This window comes from Octodon degus, unplaced genomic scaffold (assembly GCF_000260255.1).
Source record: "Octodon degus isolate 3935 unplaced genomic scaffold, OctDeg1.0 scaffold00194, whole genome shotgun sequence".
Lineage (NCBI taxonomy): Eukaryota > Metazoa > Chordata > Mammalia > Rodentia > Octodontidae > Octodon > Octodon degus.
The window spans coordinates 873,318-900,104 of NW_004524770.1; the positions used below are offsets into that span (position 1 = coordinate 873,318).

Below are 26,787 nucleotides of genomic sequence, written 5' to 3' on the forward strand. Positions count from 1 at the left end.
CGCGCCGTCCCCGCTGAGCCCGCGCCCGGCTTGGGCGCCGCCCGCCACCATGGTGCAGAAGTCGCGCAACGGCGGCGTGTACCCTGGCCCGAGCGGGGAGAAGAAGCTCAAGGTGGGATTTGTGGGGCTGGACCCCGGCGCGCCTGACTCCACGCGCGACGGCGCGTTGCTCATCGCCGGCTCCGAGGCCCCCAAGCGCGGCAGCATCCTGAGCAAGCCGCGCGCGGGCGGCGCGGGCGCCGGGAAGCCCCCCAAGCGCAACGCCTTCTACCGCAAGCTGCAGAATTTCCTCTACAACGTGCTGGAGCGGCCCCGCGGCTGGGCGTTCATCTACCACGCCTACGTGTGAGTGGCCGGGGCGCGGCGATCCCAGCCCGGCCGCGGGGCACGGCGGGCCCCGGGTGCGGGCCGGGGTCTGGGTCAGGGAACCGCGTCCCTGGTCGAAGCAAAGGGCGGCGACCGGAGCACGATTTTGGAAGTTCGCCTGCAAGGAGTTCTGGGGTCGGGCCGGTCCGGGGGCAGTGGGGCGCCCGGCCGGCCGGCTGCACCGGCCCCTCCCCAGCGGCGCAGGCTGTGCGGCGCCGGAGCCCCCTCCCCCGCAGCCTGGGAGGCCCCTCCCCGCGGCCCGCTGCGCGGAACAAAGGGCCGGCGGCGAGGGAGCACTGCGCAGCTGGGGTCTGGCCCCGGGCTGGCTTCTCCTCGCCGCCCTCCCAACTTCTTGCCTTCCCCTGGAGCTTCTGGGCCGCTGAAATGGGCAGAGGTCCCAGCTTCCCCGCGCTGGGTCCTGGTGAGGACCGCTGCCGGTGCTGCCCTGTCTGTATGTGAACCCATCCTTGGCTGGACCTGGGTGTCCTCGCCGTTGGGCCCAGTGCAGCCCCGAGCTGCTGGCTGCCCCTGGCGCTCTGGTCCCCGGACCCCGTCCTGCAGATAAAGGTGGAGATCGGGAGCTGCTGCGCGGGGTCGAGCATCCAGCCCCCACCCGAGGCCTCACGAGGGTGCTGAGCCTCTTGGGCAGGGCTGGCGGGCAGCCGTTGTTTCGTGTGCACATGGATGTTAGCGTGTGGTACTGCGTGAGGATTGTGTGTGACTGCGTGTGCGCGTGCGAGTGCGTGTGTGTGTGCACGGCCTCCCGGTGTGAGGTGCTTCATTCCCATCCTAGCTAAGGCAGGGCTGCAGGGAGAGCCGAGACTCAGCCATTTTGTGTGAAAGAGGCGTTTTGGAATGGGAATGAGGAATGAATTATGGGAAAGTACCCAGACAGGTGCCCACCAGGGCTGTGAGGGTGTGTGACCTGGGACAGGGGTGGGGTGGGGGGTTCCCTGGCGGTGCTAGTGCTGTGAGAACCAACAGCGTTGAGTGACAGCCCTGCCTCCCCCAGAGAAGTGGATCTGGCTTTCCTCAGCGCCAGGGCGCAGGGTGCCAGGGGCCAGCGTGTCGCTGCCTAATTCTCAGAAGAGCCCATGTGCCCTCATGTCTTCTGGCTGCCACCACCTCCGTCTCTGACTGCCCTGGCTAACCCGGTCATGGCCTGTGACTTTGGGACCATGCTCAGGATGAAGCTCAGTGTTCCCAGGGCTGGGAGGGGACACGCTGGGCTGGTGGCCTCTCCAGGGCTCCCTGGGTGAGGTGCCCTCTGTGTAGCCCTGTCCCCCGGTCTGGGCTAGTCGGCCCTCATTCCTGCTGCCTTTCTCTCTGTCCCTTCTCCAAGCTGAAGCATCCAGAACGCACAGCAGAGTGTGTGGGGCCCTGGCAGAAAACAGGCTGAGAAAGGTTGTCCCGATAAGCAGGTTCTGTGTCTTTCCAACCTGGACGTGCCTGCCGGAGGGTGAGACCCTCACCTTCAGCCTGCCTGAGGCCTCTCCTCCTCTCTTGAAATGCCAGCTCCCTGGCAGGAGTGGCTGTGGGGAGGAGGCCCCACTGCAGTGGAGCTTTCTTGTGTGGGGCCAAGGCAGCAGGAGCCAGAGTGCTTAAAGAGTAGGAGTCTGGGGGCTGACTTGGGAGCACTCAAGTCTCATCTCAGTCTTTGCAGACCCTTGTTTCTTCATCAGCAAAGTGGGTACAGCTGCCCCTACCCCTGGGTTTGTGAAGCCAGACAGAGAAGGGTGTCTAGCCCTTCCTGGCTACCCAGTGGCCACCATGTGGGGTAATACAGCTTATAGCTGTTGTTACTCATCACCAGTTCCCCACGTCCCCCGGTGTAGAGCCTGGATGGCGTGAGCTTCCCAAGTGTGGCCAGCCCATGTTGCCTGCTGGCCCGGCACACACTGGCCTGTGCTATGTGTCAGGCCCCACTTGGCTTGTTCATTAGTTCATAAGGAAGACTGAGTCTCCCCTAGGGCCTGAAGCAGCCAGTGGAGGCTCGGAGTGGATGTGAGTCCTGTGCCTGGCCAGTGCTAGGCCTTGCGGGCCATTCTCTGTCTTTTCCAGACGTAGTGCTCTGCCAGGCTTTCAGCTGGCTCTGCTACATTTGTGGAGGACTGCTGCTGTCCAGAGTCAGGAGGAGTGTGTCTGCCCCATAGCAGGGCCCAGTGACATAGCCTGGTGGGGCCAGGGCCATTGCACACTGTCAGCCCCTGGAGGTAAAGGCCTACCCTGCCTGCGGTGCAGCATGGGCGGGGCCTGCTTGACTGGCACCCCTCCCAAAGCCAGTGGGGCCGTGGGAAGGGCTTCACAGCGCACAGGTTGCCCACAGGGGCCTGGCTGCCTGGGCAGTAAGCTACCTGGGTGAGCCCTGAGGACCCTCTGTGAGCTCGAGTCCAGCATGCCATCCGGCTTTCATGCTGCCCACCGTGCACGAGGAGCTGGGCAGTCACAGCATTGGTCTCCATGTGGCTTGGTAGCAGAGGGAATAGGAACGAGGCACAAGATGCTCCTGTTGTGTGCTGCCTCACTTCCTTCTCACTGCCAACCTGCCAGAGAGATGTAATGGGGAAACAAGGCTGAGAAAGGTTGTCCTGAGAAGCAGAGGTGACTCCACTCAGGGGTGAGACCTTGGAGGTGCAGGTGGCTTCCAACATCGCTTCCCCTGAGTGGACAGCAGGTGAGAGCATGAGAAGGCCAGATGGAAAAGCTGGGGCTGAGGACTGTGCTGCCCTGGGGCACCCCACGGGCAGGCTCCTCGGTCCCCCCAGGTACAGCTGCACTGGGGAGACCTCTGAGCTTGCAGGGCTGGGGCTGCTGGCCTGCCTGGTGTCACCTCCCAGGAGAGAGGAGCGTGAGGGGCCTTACCTCAGGCTCCCGCTGGCCTGGGTAACCTTGTGTGGTGGAGCCCAGGCTGCCCTCGGCCCTTCCCACAGCCCCACTTTCATTTACCTGCCCCTGCCTTGGCTGGCTGCTCCCAAGGGGCAAGTGCACACCTGCTGTCCCGAGTGCAGGAAAGAGAGGTGGCCAAAGAAGAGGTTGCCGCGCTTGGGCCCCGAGCACAGTGGAGGGGAGGGAGATGGAGCAGCGGAATGGTGGTCTCAGCCTCCCGCAGGTCTTCCACAGCCTCCTCTCTAGGGAGGGGAGGTGATGTCTATCGATTGAGGAGTTGGAGGATCTTATGGAAATTTCCCAAAAGATGAAAATGCCTTAGAGAGTTGCGGTTTCCAGGGAAACCTGGATTTGGGGGGGCCAGGACTTGTCCAACTCCGCAGCCTCCTCGCAGGATTTCTAACCCTCACCAATAATTTGAAGTGAAATTACTGTGAAAGCATGGAACACTCTTAATCACACTGTCTGATTACTTGTGGAGTAAATTTCAACATTTTTCTTGCTGCAAGGCAATAAAACAAGTAATTAACAGGCGGGCAGGAAGCTCTCTGGGCATTTCACAGATTAGAGAGCAGAAAACCTCAATTTTATAGGATTCTGCACAAGTCTGATGTTCAAACCAGTCTGTACAGAGATGTTGGGAGAATGCACCTTGTGGCCGGCAGACCTGGAGGCGTTCAACGTGGACCCTGCATGTCCTAAGAACCCTCGATCCCCGATGCTGGCCATGTGTGCAGGAGGTCTGACGGCAGTTCTGAGTGTGCTGAACCTGGGAGCCCTGAAGAGCTGTGAGCGCATCCTAGGCTGAGGGTCAAGGCTGCTGGCGGACAGGGTGTGGCCACTGTTTCTCCATGTTGCTTTAGCTGGTGACCCAGTCCACAGACCTCTGTTGGCGCATGCGCTTCAGTGCAGCCACACAGTGCTGTGTCCACAGCACTGCACGCCTGCCTGAGCCAGGGCTCTGAGCACCTCAATATTGGAAGGCACAGGCTGACCTGGCCCTGGCCCGGAGGGGTGCATATCCCCTCCTCCTGCTTAGACGAGGGGCTGGGCTGGCCTAGTTGTTGGGTGGTCAAGGCAGGACAGCAGGTCCACTGCACGCTGTTGGGTTGAGTCCAGGGAAATGGGCCAGGCTGTAGGACCACGGGCCCTCTGGGGACTTTGTGGAGGCTGCTGACATGGGCTTTGGTCTTGGCCACACAGTGGCTGGGCTGCTGCAGGAAGGATGGAGGGGCTGTGGTCTATGTGCTGTTTGCTGTCCCCTTGAGTTGGGTAGGACAGTCAGGGCCAGGGCCAGGCCTAGACTCTGACCTTATCTTGCAAAAGGCTCAGGTGAAAGCAGAAGGCCCCATTAGAGGGGAGGTTGCTGGGGCCCAGGCTGGTGGTGCCTGCTGTCCCTTCCTGAGGGGAAGCTGATGAAGGAGTCAGTGCCCATGGTGAGGGACCTTGGCTTGTGTCCCTGCTGTTCCAAATAGCACCCATGCAGACTCCTGCTGTGGGTTGCTTTGGATATTTTTAAGTATAAATGAGGCTTACCTTGGAGGCAGAAGTGGCTAGCTGGGACCTGTGGGTTGAGGGCAAAGGTGGCCTCATCCCCCCACCCAGGGCCTACCCCCTGGACCTCTAACTGCTAGCTGAATGCTTCAGTGGGTGTAACTAGAGGAGATTGGCTGAGGGCCAGAGTCACCTCAGGGTGAGTGCGTAAGGGTGGCCAGGGTTGGAGCCAGGGACCTGGCTGGCCAGCTCTGGATATGGTTGCCGTGTCTGGTTGTGGTGGGATTAAGTTCACACAGCTCTGTCACTGTGATCCTTATGGCCACCACTGAGCTTTGGCAGAGGGGCCTCTGCCCCTGGACTGGGAAGGACAGTGGCTGGCCCTGACCTAGATGGTGTCTCTCAGCCTCCTGCCCCTCAGCCAGGCTGTTAACAGCTATAGGCTGGATCTTGATGGGCTCTTTGGGTGGCCTGGGTAACTGTTCTTTGGGCTGCTGCTTACAAGAGGCTATGCATCCTGACCTGGGGCCCAGGTTCTGAGCACCGGAAGGTCCCGAGCATCAGAGACCTCTGTATTTGTCCAGTGGAGCTGGCCACACAGCCGCCAGCACTTGTCCTGGGTGGAGGGCTTGCCTGTGTCTGTCCTGGGGCTGGGGGACAAGGGGCACATGCTCCAGCATTCTCGCAGTTGGGGCATGGAAGAGAAGAATAATTTCAGCCCAGAAAATGCCATCGTGGGCAGGTTTTAGCAGTGAGCTCCTCCAAACTGTGAAAGAAGTGCCACGTAATCCCCATGGATGTCTGGATCCCACTCAGACTGCGTCTGACCATCCCCTGATGCCTCTGCTCTGACACAGCCTGGTGAGGCTGAGACCACCCTCAGAAGACAGTGCGGGCTGAGTGTGGAGATCCTGCCAAACATGACCACTTCCCTCTGCTTGGCTGCAGCACAGCTCTACTTTCTGACGCCAGTTTGCTGATGGCTCCGGAGCTTCTTAGGTGCCATACCAGGCCACACTGAGCACACTGGAGACAGCGTGCCTCACACGTCTGCTGCACTCCATCAGCCCCTGGTCCTCCAGCTGGGGTCCCCGCACAGCAGGCTCTGGTTGCTGCTGACCTTTGTCGCCAGGGCTTCGCTGAGGCTCCCCGGTGTGTCAGAAGTGGGCTGGTGCAGTGCTTTATGTGGGATTCTGTGTCATGGCCGGAGCTGGGATCTCGGAAGAGAGTTCTGGCCAGGGCTGAGAATGGCTTTGCACTGTGCAGACATGCAGGGTGCCCAAGACTGTGGCTTTGGAGCATGATGGGGTGAGCAGAGTCCTTGGTGCATTTGTGTTCCTTTTGTTGTCATCCCGAGGTGCTGCCTGAGGCCAGGGGCCTGGAGTTTAGACTTGCCCAGCACTGAAGCGGGTATGAGCATCTGTAGAGACCTGTCCTTAGGCAGGGTGGTGACCCTTAGTCCCCGGGAAGCTTTGGGCTCCCCTGGCCACGGCCACCTGGCCCCGGCTCCCTGCTGCAGTTGGCCAAAGGGAGGGGCTGCCTGTGGGCAGAGCCCAGGACTTGTCTAGCTCTTCTTGCAGAGGAAGTGAGGGCTTGGCATGAGAGGCGGGATGTGTTCCAGACCTACTCCAGGTTGGTTGTCCCTGGGCTCTGCTGGTTACCCCGCTGGTACAAAGTTAGGTCTTTCTGTATTCCTGGGAATAACTTTGTAAATGTTACTTTCTTTCTGTATTCCTGGGAATAATTTTGTAAATGTCCAGAGGAGTAAGTGTTCTGTATGTTCTGACAGGATTGGTGGGGATCTGTGTCTGCCGCTAGGCGGTTTGGTCTGCGCTGGCTTCAGGGAGGCCCTGCCTGTGGAAGGCTGAGTCCTTGGCTGGGGCTGGCCTGGCCTGCCGAGCCTGCCCGGTCCCGTCTCTCTCCCTGGGAGCCCATAGCCCCGACCTGTGCTGGAGGTCCTTAGAGCTGCTATTCTGTTTAGGCTCAGAAAAATATTTACAGGGTGAGGAAAAAATTGAACTCTTGTATCCCAGGTTTTGGGGGTGGCGGTGAAAAGCTGCAGGAAGTGAGGTCAGGGGTGAAGAGTTTTGGGAAGCGTGTTTCAAAGGCATTGCAGAGCGAGTCACAGAGCGCCTGGCTGACGCATCCTGCTCCACGCAGGGGGCTCTGAGCCAGGCTGGTGGGGGGCTGGCTCAGTGCAAAGGGACATGGGGTTCAGGTCCACCATCCGCAGTGACAGTAGGGGGAGAGGCAGCTTCTCTCAGCGTCACTGGGGCCAGGCTCGGGGCGGTTATGCAGAGTGTCACCTGGAGGCAGCAAGTCTGGGAAGTGGAGCTCGGGTACGGCAACAGGCCGCCAGGCTCCTGCTGTGGCTGGTGGGCTGGTAGGGCCAGTGGCAGGGCACTGTCCCTTCTCACTTCTCTTTCCAGGACAGGTCACATTCACAGGAAACACAGAGTCGCACACAGGCCGAGAAGCACACCAAGGGGGTGGCATCCAGGCAGGGTGACGGCCCGCCTGGCTTCTCCTCACAGGCAGCTGGGCTCTGAGCTTCTCCCTCCTTGAAGGCATGTTATTATTTTTGTAATAAAAAACTAATGGGACTGAGCTGCAGATGCAGGGCCCCTGAGACCTGCAGGAGGCCTCGATCTCCCAGGGCCAGGGTCTGAGCAGCTTCTGGCTGGCTCTCCCTGGAGTGCAGCTGAGGCTGCGGAGAGCTGACTTAGTGCGTGAAGTTGAGGGATGGGGCTGCGGCAGCAGGCAGGCAGCACGGTGCTTCTTCCTTTTTTTTTTTTGGTGGAACCGGAGATTGAACTCAGACCCTTGTGCTTGCCAGGCGAGCGCTTATTCTATTGAGCCATCTCCCTGGCCCCCGAAAAGTTCAGAAGAATTTTTTTTTTTTATTTGGCTGGCTCAGAGTGCCTTCAGGGCAGGTCTGCTTGAGGATCTGGGGATCGAACCACAGCATCCTGATTGCTTTGTTAAAGCAATCACTTAAACAACTGAGCTATTGGGCAGGACCCCACGGTACTTCTTCCTAAGCATGGGCAGCTTCACTTGGTCTTACAGAAATGCCAGCAGGGGCTGTTGTTAGTTTTTGATTACAAAAGTAATACATGCCTGTTTTGCGGGCAGTGGGAGAACGCTGGAAAGCATGAGGAGGCGCTTTGCTCTTCCTGACTGATTTTCAAGCTTCTGTCCCTGTGCGTGTCTTGGGCTCTTGCATCTTCGCGAGTGATGAGCATCGTGGGATTTCCTCATGAGTTAGCTGGCTGTGGGTTGGCCTCTCTTGGGTGTCCAAGTGTGTCACGTCCCTGGGGCTGCTGTTGCTGTGAACACTCAGTTATGATGGCCTCTGATTGGGACACACGCCCTCAGGTGTGTCCTGTGCAGGTGGCCCAGGTGGGCTTGCCATGTGAGTGGGCGACAGGGTGGCCCTGTCCTCGGCGGCTTCATCCGGTACATTAGTCAGGCTGTTGAGGGTTGACCAAGGCCAAGGGCTGGCCCCAAGGGGCTCGAGGTGGCATGAGGTCCCATCTGTGGCTGGAGACAGGGGTGGCTGGGGACCAGCACTGTGAGTGCTGGGCCCGGCATGTCCCCCGAGTCTCCTGCTGCAGAGCCATGGTGACTGTGCAGTGGCCCTCTCGAGTACCAGCGAGGTACCCTAGACTGGGGCAGCTGGGTCTTGCTCTTTTAAGAACCTAGGGGAAGTTTGCCAGTGCACCAAGTGAGTGGTGCTGCCGGTGTCAGTCTCTTGCTAGTGTGCAGCTACCAGCTGCCTCGGAACCTCATTACCATCCCCTAAAGACCCCGCCCTGCTAGCGGTCCCGCCGCCTTCCCCTGCTCCTGGATCTGCTGGTCCTCACCCTCAGTGAGGTCCCCTCCAGCTGTGGCTGTGTATGGGGTGTGGCGCATCTGTCTTCTGGGCCTGTGAGGATTGCACAGTGATGTTGATGGCCATCTGTGTGTTCTATGTTAGGACGTGGACACTGGTGTTTGTGTTTGTGGGCACGTGTGTCACTTCTTGGGGTGTGGCCTTCTTTCTCTCTCACTGCATCGCCCACCCAGGTGCAGGTGTGGCCAGGCGCAAGGGGTATGCTCAGGCCCACGTGGGTCCCTGCTCCTGGCCCCTTCTTCTCCTTGCTCCTGTCCCTTTCTGCGCTCACAGACATGTTCCTAGGAGCACAGAGACGAGCTCCAGGGCCAGGGAACCTGATGCCTGAGTCAGGGCTTTGGGTTGGGATGGGGTAGGCCCCCAGCGCAGCATCAAACTGTGGGGGTGGGGAGCCTGCCCAGCCCTGCCCAGCCCCTGTGGTGACTAATGAGGGTAAATCGGGCATGCAGAACTGTGGTCTCCAGGGATCTCAGGCAGGACAGGCCAAGTCACAAGACTTTCCCGAGGAACTGAGGTCCTGCTGTGGAGCAGCAGCTTCCCACCGGCCCAGGCCCATCTCTCCTGAGGGCGTGGTTGCCAAAGCTGCACTGGGGTGGTGCCCCTTGGGGGCTGGGGTCCTTGTGACCCTGGGGCTTCTGATGGGGTTGGTGGGCTCACTCTCCAGCACTCCAGCCCTGCCCACCTGGAGCGAGTCAGTACTGGCATCCTGGGGTCAGTGGTAACAGTGAGGGGAGCCCCCAGATGAACAGGCTTGGAGGGGAACTAGTTTGTTTGTAGAGGCTCTCAGTGTAAACCAGTGGCTGGCCTCCTCAGGGGTTGGAGCTTCCTGAGCTCAGGCCTGTTGGGGCTGGGACGATGACCGAGTACCTGGGGGCTGAGGCACATCCGGCTGTTGTGGGCCGCGGTGCCACCTCCCAGGGCTGTGGCCCCAGTGGGTGCTTCCTAGTTGGATGGTGGGTGGTGGTGTGACGGGAAGGCCCAGTGACAGAGGAGCACGCCTCTCATCTGGGTTGTAGCTTGGGCAGCCGTCAGCACTCTTTTTTTTTTCTCGGAACCGGGGATTGAACTCACACCCTCGCGCTTGCCAGGGAAGCGCTTATTCCACTGAGCCATCTCCCGGCCCAGCCGTCAGCACTCTTGCTGTCCTCTGCTCCCCAGACTGGAAGAGGCAGTGGTCCTGGCAGCAGGGCAGTTCATTAGTGGTCAAATTAGATTCCAGGCTGCAGTGCGGCTGCGGCCTAATGGACGAGGCGAGCAGCGGCCCTGGGGGAGTCCTTCAAGTGTCTGGGCGGGGAGTGCGCCATGGCCTCCCCTGGGCCGCTCCCTGCCCCAGGGCCCCAGCTTCTGGTCTTCAGCCTCAGGGGGTGCAACCTTATTGGAACAGGCACTGGTTTGGCAGGGCGGATTCTGCAGGGAGCCATGGGTACAGCCCTCTGTGGAAGAGGTTGTGTCAGTAGCCGAATCCCTTATGGACCACACCAAGTTGCTTCAGGCCTCCATCTTCCCATCTATAGAATGGGGATTGAGCACCTTCCTGCCTGTAGATTTGCTGATGGCCCAGTGATGTGGGCCTGGCAGTTGGGCATGGGCTGGAGAGCAGAAGGGAGGATGTGACAGTGTACCTGTGTTAAAAATACATGTCACAGGGCGGAGGGTTGCCTCCCTGGGCCCAGTGTGTGTGGCACTGGGAGGCCTTGCAGTGTTTTCTCTCACTCTGACCCAGAGGGGTGGGGAGGGCAGGTAGAGACAGAGTGGCTTCACTGGGGCAGCGCGCTCCCTGGGGTGCACACACATGTGTGACCGCCCTCTTCTTGGGACCTGCCAGCGCTGGTCCTCTGCCCCATGCCTGGAACCTGCACCGCCAGTCTGGCTCCCTGCCCATCTCCTCCTCTGTGCTTAGGCCACCTGAAAAGGGGCCCAAGTCTGCTCGGAGCTGAGGCAGCTGCCTGATGCCCCTCCTCACACCAGTGAAGTCCTTCTTGCTACTGGCTAGATGGCCCTTTTCCTTGGAACACTGAAGAGACCTGCTTCTCTCCTGTGGCCATGTGTGATTTGGGTCTGAACCTGTGTTGGAGCTCGGGGTGGTGCCAGGCAGCCTGATCCTCACATGTGGATCAAGTGGCCTGGGCTGTCAGGTCCCTGCCTTCCCCCGTCCTGGCTCTGGGAATCTGGGGCCCAGGACTAGCTGTTAGTGATGCTGGTCTCCTTGGCAACCCCTGCCAGGGAAGTGTCCCGCGGCTGAGTCATAATTATATTGAAAACCCCTTGTGCTATAATTCTGGGCTGCAGGAAAATTGGCACCCTCCCACCTGGAGATCTCTTCTGTCTGACCCGGGGGGGGGGGGGTTAGCCAGTTCCTGGCCTGGGAGGGTGGGAAAGGCCTCCTGCTGTAGGGGCTCCCTGGCCTCAGCCTCCAGATGGGGTTGGAGAGCTGTGTCTCAACTCAGGATGGGGTCCTCAGCCTGTACCGCCTGGAGCTTCGGGCTCCTTTTCTGCTCCTCACCCTTTTCTGGGCCAGTGGAGCATGGGCTTCCCAGTCTGAATGGGGTACAAGGTCACAGGAGGCTGAGCAGCTCCTATGATACCTCTGCAGGGAAGGGAAGGGTGCTCCACTGTCTACTGCTCCTGTGGGCTGGCATGGAAGATGAGGTGCGATGACTGGGAGGACCCCCGGCTGAGTAACCCTAAGAGGCCTTGACCCCACAAGGGCTAAGGGTCTGAGGGCGACTGTCCCCCATGCTGCTCCCCTGCCTGTAGTGCTCTACCCTCTGGGGCTCGGGACTGGATTCCATGAAGTATCCCAAATCACCGAGCCCTCCGTTTTGGGCACCCAGAGGCCTGGGCAGTGGGGTTCAGAGGAAGTCGCGGTTGCATTAGGCTCAGAGCTTCAGGGTCCCTATGTCTAATGGGCTCAGGTGTGCGGCAGGTGGCAGATGCCACCGTGGGCTGGGTAGGTGTTGGATACGGACTGCAGTCGTCTTTCGTGAGTGTCCTGGGCTTGGGTGGTGGCCACCACACAGTCCTCTCTTCAGGAACCTTCGTGCTGCCCAGGAAGGAGCCTAGATTTAATCTGTGCTGCCTCCTGTTCTGGAGCCTGCAGCACTGGTGGGTGGGTGACCGCCCACCTGCACTGGAAAAAAGCTTTCTTCTGGGTTGGGGGCCCATGCTGCTGCCTCCCTGGCCTGGCTGGAACTCCATGCATCTTGGTCACTGGCTCTGGGAAAGGCTGTGGTCCTGGACCATGTGGCCCATCTCATGTGCCTACTCCTCAGCACCTCAGATGTTTTACTGTGTGCGGAGCCAGCCTCTCTGGATGCAGACCATGGACTCAGTATTCAAACCTGCACAACTGTCCCTGCCCTGCCCTGCCCTGTTTTCCAGGCTGGACAGACCCCCCCTCCACGCCCTCGGGCTCCCCATGGGCCTTCCCTCAGCTGCCACTCTGCCTGGGATGCCTACCCCTTGGCCCCTTTGGATCCAGCCTTGCCCTGCTGATGCTCTTCTGTGCTGGAGGGTCTTTCAGTGCCCCCCCCAGGCCTCTTCTGGTGCCAAGCCCCAGGGACTGGCTTGGGGCCTGGGGGCCACTGCTTCCTTGGGAGAAGGTGCTGCCCGGTGGGCAGAGTCATAGAAGGCACACAAGATGCCTGTGCTTTTTTTTTTTTTTTTTTTTTTTTTTAGGGCTCAGTTAATTAAATAAATCAGCTAATGAGCAAAGGAAATTAATTGCAGTCTTGAAATGTGACTGTATCTTTGTGTGTTTTGCCTGCCAGCAGAACCTGCTGGTGCCTTTGCCACCTGCTGCCTGCTCCACCACCCGGGAACTGGGAAGCAAGGGGCCCTATCTGGAGCTGTCCTCGGACTGCCGATGGGAAGGGGGTATCCCCTGGGTGGCGCATCTGGCCAGGGGTCAGTCCACACAGGGAGGGCGGCAGGGGGGGCTATGTACTGTTGCTGGTCTCCTGGGATCGGGCCCAGGTTCTTGGTGGTAGTGGGTAGACCCTGCCCTGAACACAGCTGGGGCCAGCTGTTGCTATAGCCAGGTAGGAAGGAGGTGGTTGCCAGGAAGGGTCCCTAGAGCCTCACAAAGAATTGAATGGGTCAAGGTTTGGGGTGTTGTCTTGGGGACAAGGTTTGTCTTCCTACCCTTGGGGTCCCTGGGCAGCTTCTACACACTGCTTGGACTTTTCCGGGCATACAGACCGGCCTGCTGGGACTGTGCCCCGCGCCCACACACCCGGTGCCATGCCCTAGCCAGCATGCTTGTCTGGCATGTGGGTCAGGCAGGCCCAGCGTCTTCGCTGGCCTCCACCATCGGCCAGCCATAGAGGGCTGCTCTGCCCTGCTCAGATGCTGGCCGGGTGGTCAGTGAGCCGGGCAGGCAGAGATCTGGCTGGGAGACCTGGGTCCTGTCTGCCCCTGGCAGTGATGCACGTTCCCTTCTGAGTGCTGAACTAGCTGGCCAGCCCGGCCCTGTCCAAGGCCCTACCCTTTAACAGCATGTGATGATCAGTTTTGTCAGCTGGCTGGACTCATGGGCGCAGCACCTGTGTAGGTGCTGCCTGTGTCTTCAGATGTGGTGACCTTTAGGTCAGTGGCTGTGACCACAGCAGACAACCCTCCATTCTGTCAGTCCTTGGGCGAGAGAGGGACCTCAAGATAGGACAGGGGATCAGTGCCTTGCATGGGCCTATGGATGGGCAAGGGGATGGGGACAGGCAGTGGGCCATGGGTCCTGAGGGCCATTCACTGGGCTGAGGTGGCCACAGTGACCGCACAGGATGGGGTGTACTGAGCACTGCCCTGCGCCAGGCACCACCCCAGCAGTCTGCCTGAATTGCTAGCACTGCTGTCATGGTTTGGAGGTGCGGAGGCTGGGCTTAGGGGCTCAGGGCCTCACAAGAGCCTCGTCCTGAGCAGGGTTCCCATCCTTAGCGTCTGGGGGTGAGGCTGTGGTCTTCCTGACTCACGATGATGCTGGTCCCCTGTGAGGTGCTGGCTTGGGCTCTGCGTGTGCGGTGCTGGAGGTGGAACCCAGGCCTGAGGCGCAGGATCCAAGCACCTCAGCACTGATCTGCCCTCCCAGCCCCAAGGCTCTCCTGCGGGGCAGCAGAGGCATCGGTGTGAGCGGGCTCTTCTCTGCTTTTCCCTTTGAATGAGGCCGCCTGTGCCACATGCAGTGTGGTTGTCTCCACAGGGGAGCCAGGGCCAGTGGAGGAAGTGGCCACAGCAGCATGGTGGTGAGTCAGAGCCCTCAGAGCAAGACCCACCCATCGTTTAGCCGATCACAGCCTGGTGAGGCAGGGTTCTCTCATTTGTGAAGGACAGGATGCACATCCCAAATGTTGGGGAGCGGGTTTGTTACCTGGCAGCCCTGGGCTCCACGCGCAGCTGGCTCCATGTGATCACGCTCTGATTCTCTCAGCCTCTTCTGCACTGTACCACTGCTGCCTCCTCCTTGTGACTTCATCTGCAGCCAGGTTTCCCATGCCTGCTGCCCACCGTGTCTGGTGGGAAAGAAGTGCAGAGGGCATCTGAATTCACCTACCTTGCCTGGTAGCCCAAAGCAAGGCCCTGAGACTGACAGTCACTCCCACGAGTCTGCTGGCTTTGCTCCCCACCCTTCTGGAAAAGGCAGTGGAGAGGCTTGGCTGGGTTCTTGACAGGATCTGGTGGGGGGGTGGCACGCTCCACCCAGTGAGCATCAGCAGCACCCATGACAAGAGGGTGCCTGGCTGGAGTGGCTCCCCAGGGACTGCTATGCTTATGGCCCAAACCCCAGCTACAGGTGGAGGGTGTCCAGGAGGGATCCTTGTGTCCTGCGGGTGGAGAGGAGCAGGAGACAGGCACTGGGGCTCAGGGAGCCAGGAAGGAGCATCTGTGTGGTGGCATTGACCCCCGGCACGGTGGCCGGCATTGGGTGTGAGCTGGGAGGTCAGCACCTGGAGCAGCAGCGGTAGGGCTCATGGGTGGGTTCAAGAGTCCCAGGCTGGGCACAGAGGAGCTTGGTGGCCTGGACCGATGCGAGCGCAGGAGCATGGTTAAGCCGTGGGTACTGTGCTCCGGGTTCGATGCCCACCCTGAAGTTCTTCTGAGTCACTGAATGAGAGCCCTGGAGTCGGGGGGACACAAGGTCCTCTTAGTGCCTTCTTACCAGGGCCGGTCTCACGCTGACCACCTGCTCACCCCACCCTGAAGGTATCCCCTTACTGCTGCAGGTGGATAGTTCTAGAAAGTGAGTGGGGCCCAGAAGCACTGCCTTCTAGGCAGTGCCTGCTGATGGCCCTCATACGCCTGTAGCCGCTGAGCTGCCCAGGGCTCTAGGAGGATTGCACAGACTCCTGCTGTCCCTCTTTATCCTAGCACTTGGGGTGCCTCCCCAGGGCCTGAGTGGGCTTCTGGGTGGGCCTCTGTCTGCAGCCTGCTGGGGGAACCCATGCGTGACAGGTGTCTGAAGTCTCGTGCCAGACGATGACAGAATTTACCAAGAGTAGAACAGGTGCAGAAGGGAGTGTTCTGACGCACACACTGGGAGCGACTGGGGGAGGCCGGGAGAGGGGACCCCAGGCGGGGCTGGAGCGGGCAAGGATGATCTGCTGTGGCTGTTGGCATTTGAGCAGTGTGTGCCTGTGTTCCTGCGAGAGGCTGTGCTTCAACATCTCTGAAGTGTCAGTCAGGAATACACCTTGGACCCAAAGCATGAGACGTTCTTGTTGTCTCGTGTCTGCCAATAAGAATAGATTGAACCGTAGAATTGTCTATAATACATCCACTTTGGTCAGAGGAGGCTGTGTGGCCATGAAAGGGGCACGGAGCACGTGGAGGGCTTTGTGGGTCAGGCAGTGAGCTTCTAAATGGTAGTAATTGCACCAGAGAACCTGGATGTTGAGGGCGAACCCCCAGAACTTACAAGGAGAAAGAGCAACGTTGAGCTGCCTGGAAAACGGGGCAAAGCCAGAAGGAAGATGACCTGAGAGGCTCTTGCTGAGTGTAGGTTCTAAACAGCAGGTTTTCTGCTTCCCAAAAGTCTAGGAAGGAGATGCTTGCGTTTAGGAAAAGCGATGGATGCTTATGCACTGCCTTCTGGACAGGCCTCGTGGCACTGGCTCTCTTTTTTATTTTGGTCACTGTTGGTGGGCAGACATGCGTCTTCCCTTCTGCTCTGAGGGTCTTGGGGCCTTTCCCAGGGCATGAGGTCACAGGCTGAAACCAGATAGATGGGGTGGGGGGCAGGAGGCAACATGGGGTTGGGATGCTGGGGGCAGCTCACGTGGGTGGTGGAGCACCCACTTTGGGGTAATGCCCTGGAGCCCTGCAGGCCTTGGCAGCATGGTCCGTGTTGCTTCTTCGTGCTGTGGGGTGGGGGCAGCGTCCAGTGCGCCTGGCTGCTGACCACGTCTCTTCCTCTGCCCTGCAGGTTCCTCCTAGTCTTCTCCTGCCTTGTGCTGTCTGTGTTTTCCACCATCAAGGAGTATGAGAAGAGCTCGGAGGGTGCCCTCTACATCCTGGTGAGCCTGCCAAACGGGCGTGTGGGTGCCTGAGGATCCTCCTGGTGCTCAGCCTCCCGGCCCCTGCCCAGCCCTGGGATGGGCATCAGCATCTGCCACATGCTCTGCACACCTCCCATGCTCTCTGGAGCCTGAGGACCCTGGTGTGCCCCCCACCAGCTGTGGGGTGTCCCCAGCAGAGTGGCGTGGGTATGCTCCCCTCAGGGGCTGTGATGATCCCAGCAGCCCCAAGATGGGATGGGGTGGGCACCATGGCAACGGCAGTGTCATTTCTGCATTGCTTTTGGTAATGGGGGTGGACTGAAAGCATGCCCCACTCCCCACCCGCTCCTCTGCCTGAGGCAGCCTGAGTTCTGGGTGGCAGCTGGGCTCCCTGTACCAAACCTGGGACCCTCATCAGTGCAGATAAGCAGACTGAACGAGGACCCTCTGGCCCAGTGTGGATGGGCATATTCCCGCCTTCTTGGGGGAAGTGGGGAAGACGGCCCCGCTGTGGTCCTTGGGCCCAGGCATCTTGTGGCTGTGGGTCCCCAGGGGGTCCAGACCTATGTCCAGAGGGGCTAGAGCCCTGCTGGATTGAGGTGGGGTCACATAGGTGTCAGGCTAAGTTTGCAGTCCCCTTGGGGTTTTGGACGCCTGTGGCACTTCAAGGTGGCCTCAGCTGTGGCCTTCTCTGTAGGAAATTGTGACCATCGTGGTATTCGGTGTGGAGTACTTTGTCCGGATCTGGGCTGCAGGCTGCTGCTGCCGGTACCGTGGCTGGCGAGGGCGGCTGAAGTTTGCCCGGAAGCCGTTCTGTGTGATTGGTGAGGCCAGTGGGCTGTCAGTGGAGCAGGCAGCAGTGGGTGGCCTGGAGAAGCTAGTGCTGGGTTCTGCGTTGGCCACAGAAGGCTGAGCCCGATGCAGCCCAGGTCCTTGTGGAACTTCCACCTCTGACTTGGGTTGGAGCTGTGCTAGTGTGGCCTAGGTGCCTCGTGAGGGAGGAGGTGCCCGTTGGGGTGGGCTGCAGCAGCTGTCCTTCTTGGCACTTTACTGGATACTGGTCCCCTGCCCGTCCTCTGGGGTGGGAGCAAAGGTATGTGCCCCTGTCCTCCGGCCCGGAGGAGGGAGGGCCGGCCGGCTTGAGTGCTGTCTGTCTCCTGCAGACATCATGGTGCTCATCGCCTCCATTGCTGTGCTGGCTGCCGGCTCCCAGGGCAACGTCTTCGCCACTTCTGCACTCCGCAGCCTGCGGTTCCTGCAGATCCTGCGGATGATTCGCATGGACCGGAGGGGGGGCACCTGGAAGCTGCTGGGCTCTGTGGTCTACGCCCACAGCAAGGTGAGCATCCCCTGGTGGCGAGGTCCTGGCCTGCTCTGGGCTGCTGTCTGCCTGGCTCCCTGCTGCCCTGCGCTCCGCCCCTGTCCTGGCCAGGCACGATGGAAGGCTGAGGAGCCCCTCCCCCTCCTTCTTGGGGTTGCTCTGTGACTCTGCCCATTTTGGTCATTTGTCCCCGGAAAGCTTTTCTGCAGGGCTAGTCACCTGCCTCCCGCCATGAGCTGGTCTGCTCTGTGGTTGGGTGTCTTGTTTCTTGGTTTCAAGGGCCTGGATCAATATACCACCCAACTTACCTTCCTGGGTGGTTGTTTAAGCTGTGGCTTGTGGTAGCTGCTGGTCAGGGTACCCATGGGGTGTCCACGGCCACACATTCTGTGTCCAAGGGGTCCTGGACTCCCAGTGGCCCAGATGCAGTCCTACCATGCTGTGCAGTGAAGCCAGCCTGTGTGGTCATTTTCCCAAATTTTCCTGCTGCTGGGACCCTGAGGAGGTTTGCTGCATGTGATGGCTTTGGGCAGGAAGGGACCTCTTGCGGGGACTGAACCTCCAGCTGCATGCTCCCATCTTCCTGGATGCTGGAGGTGCTGGCATGCTGAGGCCAGGGTCCCTTTTTGGAGCTCTCAGGGCTCTCAACAGTTCCCCTGCCTCAGGCTTGCTGGCTGCTGGGGAAGATGCCCCTGAGTCCTAGGTAGGCGCTGGCATGCTGAGCTGGTGGGCACTGGCAGCCCTATTGTCAGGTCGACCACGCACAAGGGAAGAGTCACTGAGGCCAGAGCTTGTGTTGGCAGCTGCCCCTCCCTGTCCTGAGGTCACCGTGAGTCCTCCCACTGACCCCATGCAAGGCTGAGCTTCTGCTGGTCTCAAGAAAAGCTCAGTCTCTGAGGCCCCGGAGACGCGGAGCCCTGGGGCTGGATGCTGCCCAGGCTGGCCTGAGGGGGTGGTGACATGGTCCGTCTGCTTTGCAGGAGCTGGTCACTGCCTGGTACATCGGCTTCCTTTGCCTCATTCTGGCCTCATTTCTGGTGTACTTGGCAGAGAAAGGCGAGAACGACCACTTTGACACCTACGCAGATGCACTCTGGTGGGGCCTGGTGAGTCCTAGCCATGGGGCAGCGGGTGCTTCCCTGGAGACACTGGCCTCTCTCTGTTTCTTCTTCCTGTACCCGGCAACTCTGGGTCTGCGGCCCAACCCAGCGCCTGCTCTGGCCCAGCTGGCTGCATGTGTCCCTTGGTAGCCACCTGCTGGCTGCCCGTGGTCACAACCGCGTGCTGGAGATAACTGCTGAGGCTGGTCTGGGCCTTGGCTGTGTTGGTGGGTGTGAAGACGGGGCAGCGGGGCTCCTGCCTCCCCACTGACCACCCTTCCCTCTGAGTCATGTTCACCTGAGATTGTTTTGGGGGGTCACCAAGAACAGTGGGGGAGCCTGTCAGGGGTGTCCAGTTTGGCGGTCTGACCCCTCTGGCTGCAGCTGTGCATGTATGGAGGAGCAGGCTAGACACATGGCTGTCTGTCCCCAGGACAGGCTGTCACCATCCTGGACTGCCTGCTCCTGGCCCATGGTGGGGCAGGGGAATACAGAGGGACACTGCCCCTGGCTGCCCTGGAGATCTGGAGCCCAGAGCAGCAGCCCTGCTCACAGCCACCCCGGCTTTGCTCTGCTCAGCTCCTGCGCTGCCCCTGGCCCTTGCACCTGCAGTTCCCCATGCCTGGCTCTGCCCGGGCTCCTTGAAGGTCCCTCCTTTGGGGCATCTTCTGAAAAGGGCCTTGGTGGGCATCTTTGGAAGTTCTCTTTCCTGCTGGGGTGGGGACGGGTATCACACCCCTGAGGTCCGCTGCGTTCAGAGCTCAGTGTGTGACTGAGCCAAGCCCCAGGCCCCACCAGTTAGCATGGGATGGCTCACCCCTGGCTCCTCCTCCAATACCCTGGCTGCTCTGAGCAGGGGGGTGTGCAGGGCAGTCGGCTTCCTTGGGAGGCCCTGAACATGCTGGCTGTGTGGCCTTGGCCCACGGCTACCAGGAAGAGGGGTGGGGGATGAAGACAGGGCACAGGGTTACGGATGTCGTCCTGTGTGGCTGTGAGGCCTGGAGTTCTGCATCCTCCATCCCCACCAGGACGGTCGGGGATGAGGCAGCATGGGGTGGGCAGTGCTGCGTGCCCAGGCTGGGGGCAGAGGCACCTGGAGCCCACCAGCCGTGCACAAAGCACCCGGGCTCTGCTCTGCCAGGGAGCTGGCTTGGCTCTGGGGTCCTGTGTTGTGACCAGGTGGCCCTGCAGCCCCTCCTTGGCGAAATGGCCTGTCCTCCTCCAGGAGGCCACAGCTTTCTCATCTTTCTAAAGTGAATGAAAGTTTTTGCCTGTGTCCTTTCAAAGCAATACTGTGTGCATTTAAAAATGGCCGTTGCTAAAGTCCAGCTCACCCCAACTCCAGGGCCTTCTGTGCCCCACTCTGACTGCACACTCCTCGCTGCCCGCGACAGAGTGCGACACACCTCAGCCTTCTTTCCTGCTCTGCATACCCCTTGGTCTGGGGACCTTCCACGGCCTGGCCTGCTTGGCGCCCAGGCCCTCTCTGGGGCTTCACCTTGACAGCAGGCCTGACGCCCGCTGAGAAACGGCTTCAGAGCCCAGGTGTGCAGAGCATCCCGAGTCTGTCAGAGCTATCATGGAGCGCCTCCCACTGCCTGCCGGGCTCATGCCTAGGTGCCCAGCCAGGCTGCTGCTGTGGTCCCTCGGCCGGCTCTGTCTGCCCTTCCCTGGGCTTGCTCTCCAGGATTCTTACAGGCCACGCCCTCCCACCTTACCCTCCCAACCTCTCCCTCCAGAGGCCCCGCCCTCCAGAGGCCCCGCCCTCCAGAGGCCCCGCCCTCCAGAGGCCCCGCCCTCCAGAGGCCCCGCCCTCCAGAGGCCCCGCCCTCCAGAGGCCCGCCCACTGGCCCTGACTCTTGGGGCTCCTCTGGTCTCCTCTCTAGGTCCCTGGCTTGCTGCCTGCTCCCTGCTCCCCTTCAGTCGCCAAGCACAGCCCAAGAGCTGGGAACACCTGATGCCTCTAGGGGGATGGGGTGGTGGTGGGCTTTTTCCTCTGTTTGCTTTTGCATGCAGTAGCTGTGGGGGTTGCTATGGGAAGTGAAATTGGATCAGAGCCCCCTCAGTGACCCTCCCCACATGGAAGGGAGATTTGTGGGGCATTGGTGGGCTTGTTGTTGAAGAGCAGCTGATGCTGACTCGGCCCGTGTTGGGGGAGTGTTCCCCGCCCCTGCATGTCCCGGCCCGGTGACTGGCCCATCCATCTGCCCCCAGGGGTGTTAGGAGCCCCTCCAGGACCCCGCAAGGGCTGGGCAGGAGGCTCTGGCTCGTGGCTGTGGGCCTCCATGCCAGCCACTGCCCCACAGATCACCCTGACGACCATTGGCTACGGGGACAAGTACCCCCAGACCTGGAACGGGAGGCTCTTGGCAGCAACCTTCACCCTCATTGGAGTCTCCTTCTTTGCTCTTCCTGCGGTATGCCCTGGGCCCCTTCCTGCTTGAGTGGACAGGGTCTCTCCAGCTGTCTGTGGGACCCTCCATCCCTTGGGATAACCCAGGAAAGGAGCAGGGTCGCTGCAGACCCACAGCCCAGGGAAAGGCCCCCTTCCCTGGACCAGGCCTGGAAACTGGCCCTGAGCTGCAGCCTCCCCGTCGGGCCCCAGGCTTTGCCCTCTCCCCTGCCCTCGGGCACCATGGCTCCTCCGGTCAGCGGGCCCTGAGCAGCGGGGTCCTCACACCAAGAGTGATGCTGTGAGGGCACGGTGCTTCGTCCAGGGCTCTGCTGGTCCTTCTCTGTCCACACAGGCTGAGGGCAGCTGCATGGGGCGTGGCAGGGACGGATGGGGAGCAAGGGCTCCGCTTTGGGTTTGGCGGGGCACTGCTGTCCCTTGGCCTGGCCTCTGGGTGGTAAGGGAGGCAGGCGGCGGGAATGTGTGGGGAGGGTGGGCGTGGGCCAGCCCGATGAGATGGGGCAGTGGTCCTTGTTGCGTGGTCTGACCTTAGCGACTTGCAGGGCATTTTGGGGTCTGGTTTTGCCCTGAAGGTCCAGGAGCAGCATCGGCAGAAGCACTTTGAGAAGAGGCGGAACCCAGCGGCCGGCCTGATCCAGGTCAGTCCTGCCCCGCCCCGCAGCCCTCCTGCCTCCCTGCTGTTTCCTCTGTGGGCTCCCCTGGGAGACATGACTCCTCAGTCAGCGAGCAATGGTTCAAACAACTGAGGCACGCAGCAGCTGGGTGGGCCTCCTCCTGGGCGACCCGGCGTCGACAGGTGCTCTGAAGAGCCCTCGCTTAGGAAGTGAGTAGTGCCTGAACTGAGGGCGCCTCGTCCTGCCCCAGCAGAGCCTGCTCATCTTGCTGTTCGGGGCAGGCACCCCGTGGGCGCCCAGAATGTGAACAGAAAAGCAGATTCCTGGCAGGGCCTCCAGCTGGACAGAGCAGAGCGGCTGCCGGCCAGATTGGCCCTACCTCTCTCATGTCTGTTTACATTTTATTTTATTTTTTTGAGACAAGATCTCGCTGTCTAGTCCAGACTGACCTTTAGCTTACTGTGTAGCCTTGGCTGGCCTCTAACTCACAGAGATCCTCCTGCCTCAGCCTCCCAAGTGCTGGGATTCCAGGTGTGTGTCACCACACCTGGATGATCTGTCTTTTTAAAGATGCAGCCCTCGGGGTCTTGGTCTTTGGTCTAGCCTGTTTTTATGTATGTGTGTATACGTGCGTGTGTATACTGACCTGTACCTAAAACCCCAAATGATTATTTTTTGTAATAGTAAAAGTACAGAGAAGAATAAAAGTGCTCCGCAGTCTCACCCCGCTACTGGTAGCTGCAAAAGTGACCACTTGGACGTCAGGCTAAGAGGGTGCAATTGAGTGGGGAGGAGCAGAAATCTCTGCTCAGCCCCTCCTGCCTCCTCACCAAGTGCACCCTCAGCAGTGCCTCTGAGCTGATCCCAAGAACTGGCTGCACACCGCCCGTGCACCTGTGAGGGTCTGAGAAGCCCCGCCTCGCTGGGAACCACGCAGCATCTCATGCCTGGCTTCGAGACAGCTCGGGCCTGTAGCTGACGTGTGGTCACCACGAAACCTGCAGCAGGACAGCTGATTAGAGGCCTTTCCTCAGAGGCCAAGCTTCCAGTGGCTTGCAGGGGCTGAAGTTTCAGCAAGTAGAGATCCTGGCAGCCCTAGAGCACTCCTCCTCCTCCTCCTCCTCCTCCTCCTCTTCTTCCTCTTCCTCCTCCTCCTCCTTTCCTCTCTCTCTTGTCCCTACTATGTAGCCTAGGCTGGCTTTGAATTTTCTGCATTCTTCTGCCTTGGTGTCTTGGGTGCTGGCACTGCTTCTGAGAGGTCTGTAACCTTGGAGTGGTTCTGGCATCTAGGAAAGAGAAGACCCCAGGGAAACCCCAGAGGGGACACCAGGCCTCCTGTGCCCTTGTAACGTCTGAGGGATTGTAGGCATCCTTCCAGAAGTTACTGTGCCAGGCCAGTCTGTACCTCCCTGCCTTTGCATTTGGCCCTTGTACACTGAAAATTGTAGAACATTGTTGAAAGAAATGAATGAAGACCTAAAGACATCTCATCATGTATTGAAGACTTGATCCTCGCAATATGGTCTTAACAAAAACTAATCGACAGATTCATTATAAACTGTGTCAAAAGCCCAGTGCCTTTTTAAAAAGAAAGCTGAAAGGGAAAAACTGATTTTCAGGTTCGCACAAGATTTCAGGGGACTCTGAATAACCAGAGCAATCTTGAAACAGAAGACAAAATTGGAGTACTCACACTTTCTGATTTCAAACTTACTACAAAGCAACACTCATCAAAACAGTGTGACTTTTACATAAGGACACGAAGGTGTGTGGCGCAGAGACTCCATAAGCAAACGCGTGTGTCTATAGTGAATTGGGTTTTGACAGATGGTGCGATGGGGGAAACGCGGCCTTCGCCTGGCCCTGTGCTTGGAAGCATGTCACCCTTAGCTCCGACGACACACGGAAATCGACTAAGAACAGACAGAAAGCCTAATGAAGCTTAAAAGTACAGAAATTCTGTAGAAAAAATAAGCTCCATGATCATGACACCCAAAGTACAGGCAACAAAGGAAAAACTGGACGCCAATAAGATTCAAAACTTGTGTATCAAAGGGCTGGGGATTTGGCTCCGCGGTAGAGTGCTTGCCTAGCAAGCTGGAAGCCCTGGGTTCGGTCCTCAGCACCAAAAACAAAAAATAAACCTCTCCTAAAACTTGTGTACCAAAAGACCCTCCTAAGAGAGTGAAAAGGCACCCTATGCAATGCAGAAAATATTGCAATCATATGTGGTAAGAGTTTGTTATCTAGGATACAACAAAAAGCCTTATAACTCAACAAAACTGGGGCTGGGGCTCAGTAGAATAAGCACTTGCCTGGCAAGCGTTCAATCCCTGGTACCACAAAAAAAAAAAAAAAAAAAAAAAAAAAAAAAAAGAAAGAAAGAAAGAAAGAAAGAAAGAAAGAAAGAAAGAAAATTTTCAACAAAAGACCAATACCAAAGGACTCTGGGCAAAGGAACTGGTGTCTCTCCAGGAGGTTTGCAAAGGCAGGTCGGCCCAAGGGAGCAACGCTTGGATGTGCACGTCGGTGAGGAAGGAGTGTGACCCTAGTGTAGGAGGCGCCCTCACGCCTCCTGGTGCTTCATGTTTTTCTGAGATGGAAAATGAGTGCTGGTGAGAATGGGGAGCTGGCCACCGCACGCTCTGGCGGTGTAACGGTGCAGCCTCTCGGCAGCGAGCTGGCCTGGAGCTGTCGCCTTACCCAGCAGTTCCACTTTGAGGTGTGTCGCCAACCAGGAAGATGGGTCCACTCAAGGCTCGCACGTGAGTGACCACCGATGCCCGTAGTGGACCTGGACACAACCTAGTGTCCACCAGAATACGATAAATCCAGGCCACTGAACATCCTTCTGTCCAAGCGGGACGCAGCCCAGCGTGTGCTCCAGCCTGCACGAGCTCAGTGAGAAGCCAGCTGGGAATGGCCACTCGTGCACGTCCGCTGACAGGATGTATCAGAAGGTGGATCTCGAGACCAGCACAAGCTGTGGCTGACAGGTCTCGGGAAGGAAAGAGTGTGACCGATGACCTGACATGTACACGGCTCCCCTTGGGAGTGGTGGAGCCATGGGGTCAGCCAGGCCTGGTGGTGCACACCAGCAATCCCAGTTACATGGGAGGCTGAGGCAGAGTGGCATGTTAGAGCCCTGCCTGGGCAACTCAGCGAGACCCTGCCGCAAAAAAGGTTTTTAAATGGCCGGGGATTTAGCTCAGTGCAAAGGCCCTCGGTTCAGTGCCTAAGTGGTTAAAATAAAGTGGAATTAGCTGGGCATAGTGGCCACACCTCACCTCAGCTGCTTGTGAAACTGAAGGAGGAGGATTGCAAGTTCAAGATCAGCCTAGGCAGCGTACTGAGATCCTGCCTCATAGGGCTGGCCAAATAGCTCAGAGGATTAAAGCACCTGCAAGCAGGCACAGAGACTGGGGTTCAATTCCAGGGCCAGCCATGCTGGCTGTGCCCCCCGGGGCACGCTGAGATGGCAGTTGAGACTGGGCGTGATGATGCTTGCCTGTAATTCCAGCTCTTGGGAGGCTGTGAACAGGCGGATCACTAGGAGTCTGATCTAGTAGTGAGACCCTGAGCACCCTGTAGACCCTTCCGAGAGAGAGAGAGAGAGAGAGAGAGAGAGAGAGAGAGAGAGAGAGATCCTGTTTCAGGAAGTAATACAAGCTGGAGGCATATCTCAGTGGTCGGTGCTGGGCTCAAATCCCAGCACCACAAAGCAAAGGAACAAAGTGAATGTTATGGAGTCCAGCAGGGGGAGGGCCACACAGTGGGCACCCCTGGGCCAGGGGGAGGGCCACACAGTGAGCACCCCTGGGTCTCGGCTGCCGGTACCACTGCTGTGTGTTTCATCACACACCAGGCACGGGGAGCGAGAGAAGCACAGCCCCACTGGGCATCGGCCTGAGTGGCAAGCTCAACCCTTGAAGGGCAGGGACCCCTGGCAGCCCCAGCCTGGAGCCAAGGGGCCAGAGCCTGCCTCTCCCTCCCAGGCCACGCCACCTAGCTCGGGGAGGGCAGTGAGGTAACTGCAGTGACAGCGGTGGCCTGCTCCCCACCTCCCAGCTTTGGGGTGGGATCCTGCCTGTCCCCGCCATGAGGGTAAACTGAAGCTGTGGGATGGGAACAGCAGGGGGCTAAAGTTCTGTGTTGGGGTGAGGACCCCAGAAGGGGGCCACCAACGTGCTGACCTCCGCCTCTCCCTCTGCAGTCTGCCTGGAGGTTCTACGCCACCAACCTGTCGCGCACAGACCTGCACTCCACCTGGCAGTACTACGAGCGCACGGTCACGGTGCCCATGTACAGGTAGCGCCGCGTGCCCTCCTCGCCGCGCGCCTGCCTGGCACATCAGTTTCCTTTTTCAGTTTCCATTTGTTCTTGAACCCCCTTTTGTTGTTCATTGTTTTGGTTGACTGAGTTTTGTTTCTCTTTTTCTTTAAAGTTTATTTTTCAAAACAGAATTCTGGTGTGATTTGTTTTAATTTGTTCCTTGTTTCATAGTGTCGTGGCTTTTGTTTTGCACCCCCATCCCCTGCCCTCTCTTCCCGTCCTTCACTGGGTGCATTGTGTCAAGACACAGTGGAGACAGCCCCCACCCTATCCCGGACAGGCTCATGCTGCCCTGGGTGCCTCGTGGGCCACTCCTGGTGCCGAGGCCCTCACTGGCCCTAACTTCCAGCTTGCAGGGGTAGCGGGAGCTTGGCTTGTGGTGAGGGCCGGGGGCCAGTCGTGAGGGAAGGAGGGTGACCCAGGCCCCAGGAAGAGACAGGGACAACCCCCGCTGTGCAGACAGTGCCTGCCCCAGCTGGACTGTCCAGGTACCAGCCCGGAAGTGTCTCCAGCAGCAGGAAGGTAGCTCAGGGTATCCTGGGTCAGCTGGGCAGAGGGCCTGGTAGCCACTATGCATGTGTGGATGAGGGCTGCAGGTGCCAGTACTGGGCCATCCTTGGAGCTCAAGGGCCAGATATTGCAGGCCTGGGGGTCTTCTGGGTGGGCATCGTGCTGCCAGCCAGCCACCTGCACTGAGGTGGCCGCAGCCCTGGGACCTTGTCCTGCGCCCTCTCAGCTGCCGGTTCCCTGTGGATCATGACATCAGAAGCCGCCCCCGTTCTGGCCCTGCCCTTGGCACCCACCCACTGGCATCTCTGGCCGCTGAGCCCTGGGGCCAGGCCATCTGGTCCTCCTGGACACCAGCATCTAGTGTTGCCA

The 26,787-nt window shown here is 59.3% G+C and overlaps 1 protein-coding gene across 5 annotated transcripts in view; it reads left to right on the top strand.

Annotated features, from left to right (window-relative positions):
- The first annotated feature begins 6 nt into the window (after window positions 1-6).
- Window positions 7-26,787, top strand: part of Kcnq2 (potassium voltage-gated channel subfamily Q member 2) — a 47,829-nt gene continuing 21,048 nt past the window's right edge. For all 5 annotated transcript variants that reach the window (XM_004644151.3, XM_004644152.3, XM_004644154.3 and 2 more), the window contains exons 1-8: window positions 7-345; window positions 16,056-16,146; window positions 16,826-16,952; window positions 17,292-17,467; window positions 18,430-18,555; window positions 20,856-20,966; window positions 21,505-21,600; window positions 25,790-25,884. In XM_004644151.3, coding sequence (XP_004644208.1) covers window positions 50-345; window positions 16,056-16,146; window positions 16,826-16,952; window positions 17,292-17,467; window positions 18,430-18,555; window positions 20,856-20,966; window positions 21,505-21,600; window positions 25,790-25,884 — 1,118 coding nt within the window. In that variant the 5' untranslated portion in view covers window positions 7-49. The remainder of the gene's footprint in view (window positions 346-16,055; window positions 16,147-16,825; window positions 16,953-17,291; window positions 17,468-18,429; window positions 18,556-20,855; window positions 20,967-21,504; window positions 21,601-25,789; window positions 25,885-26,787) is intronic.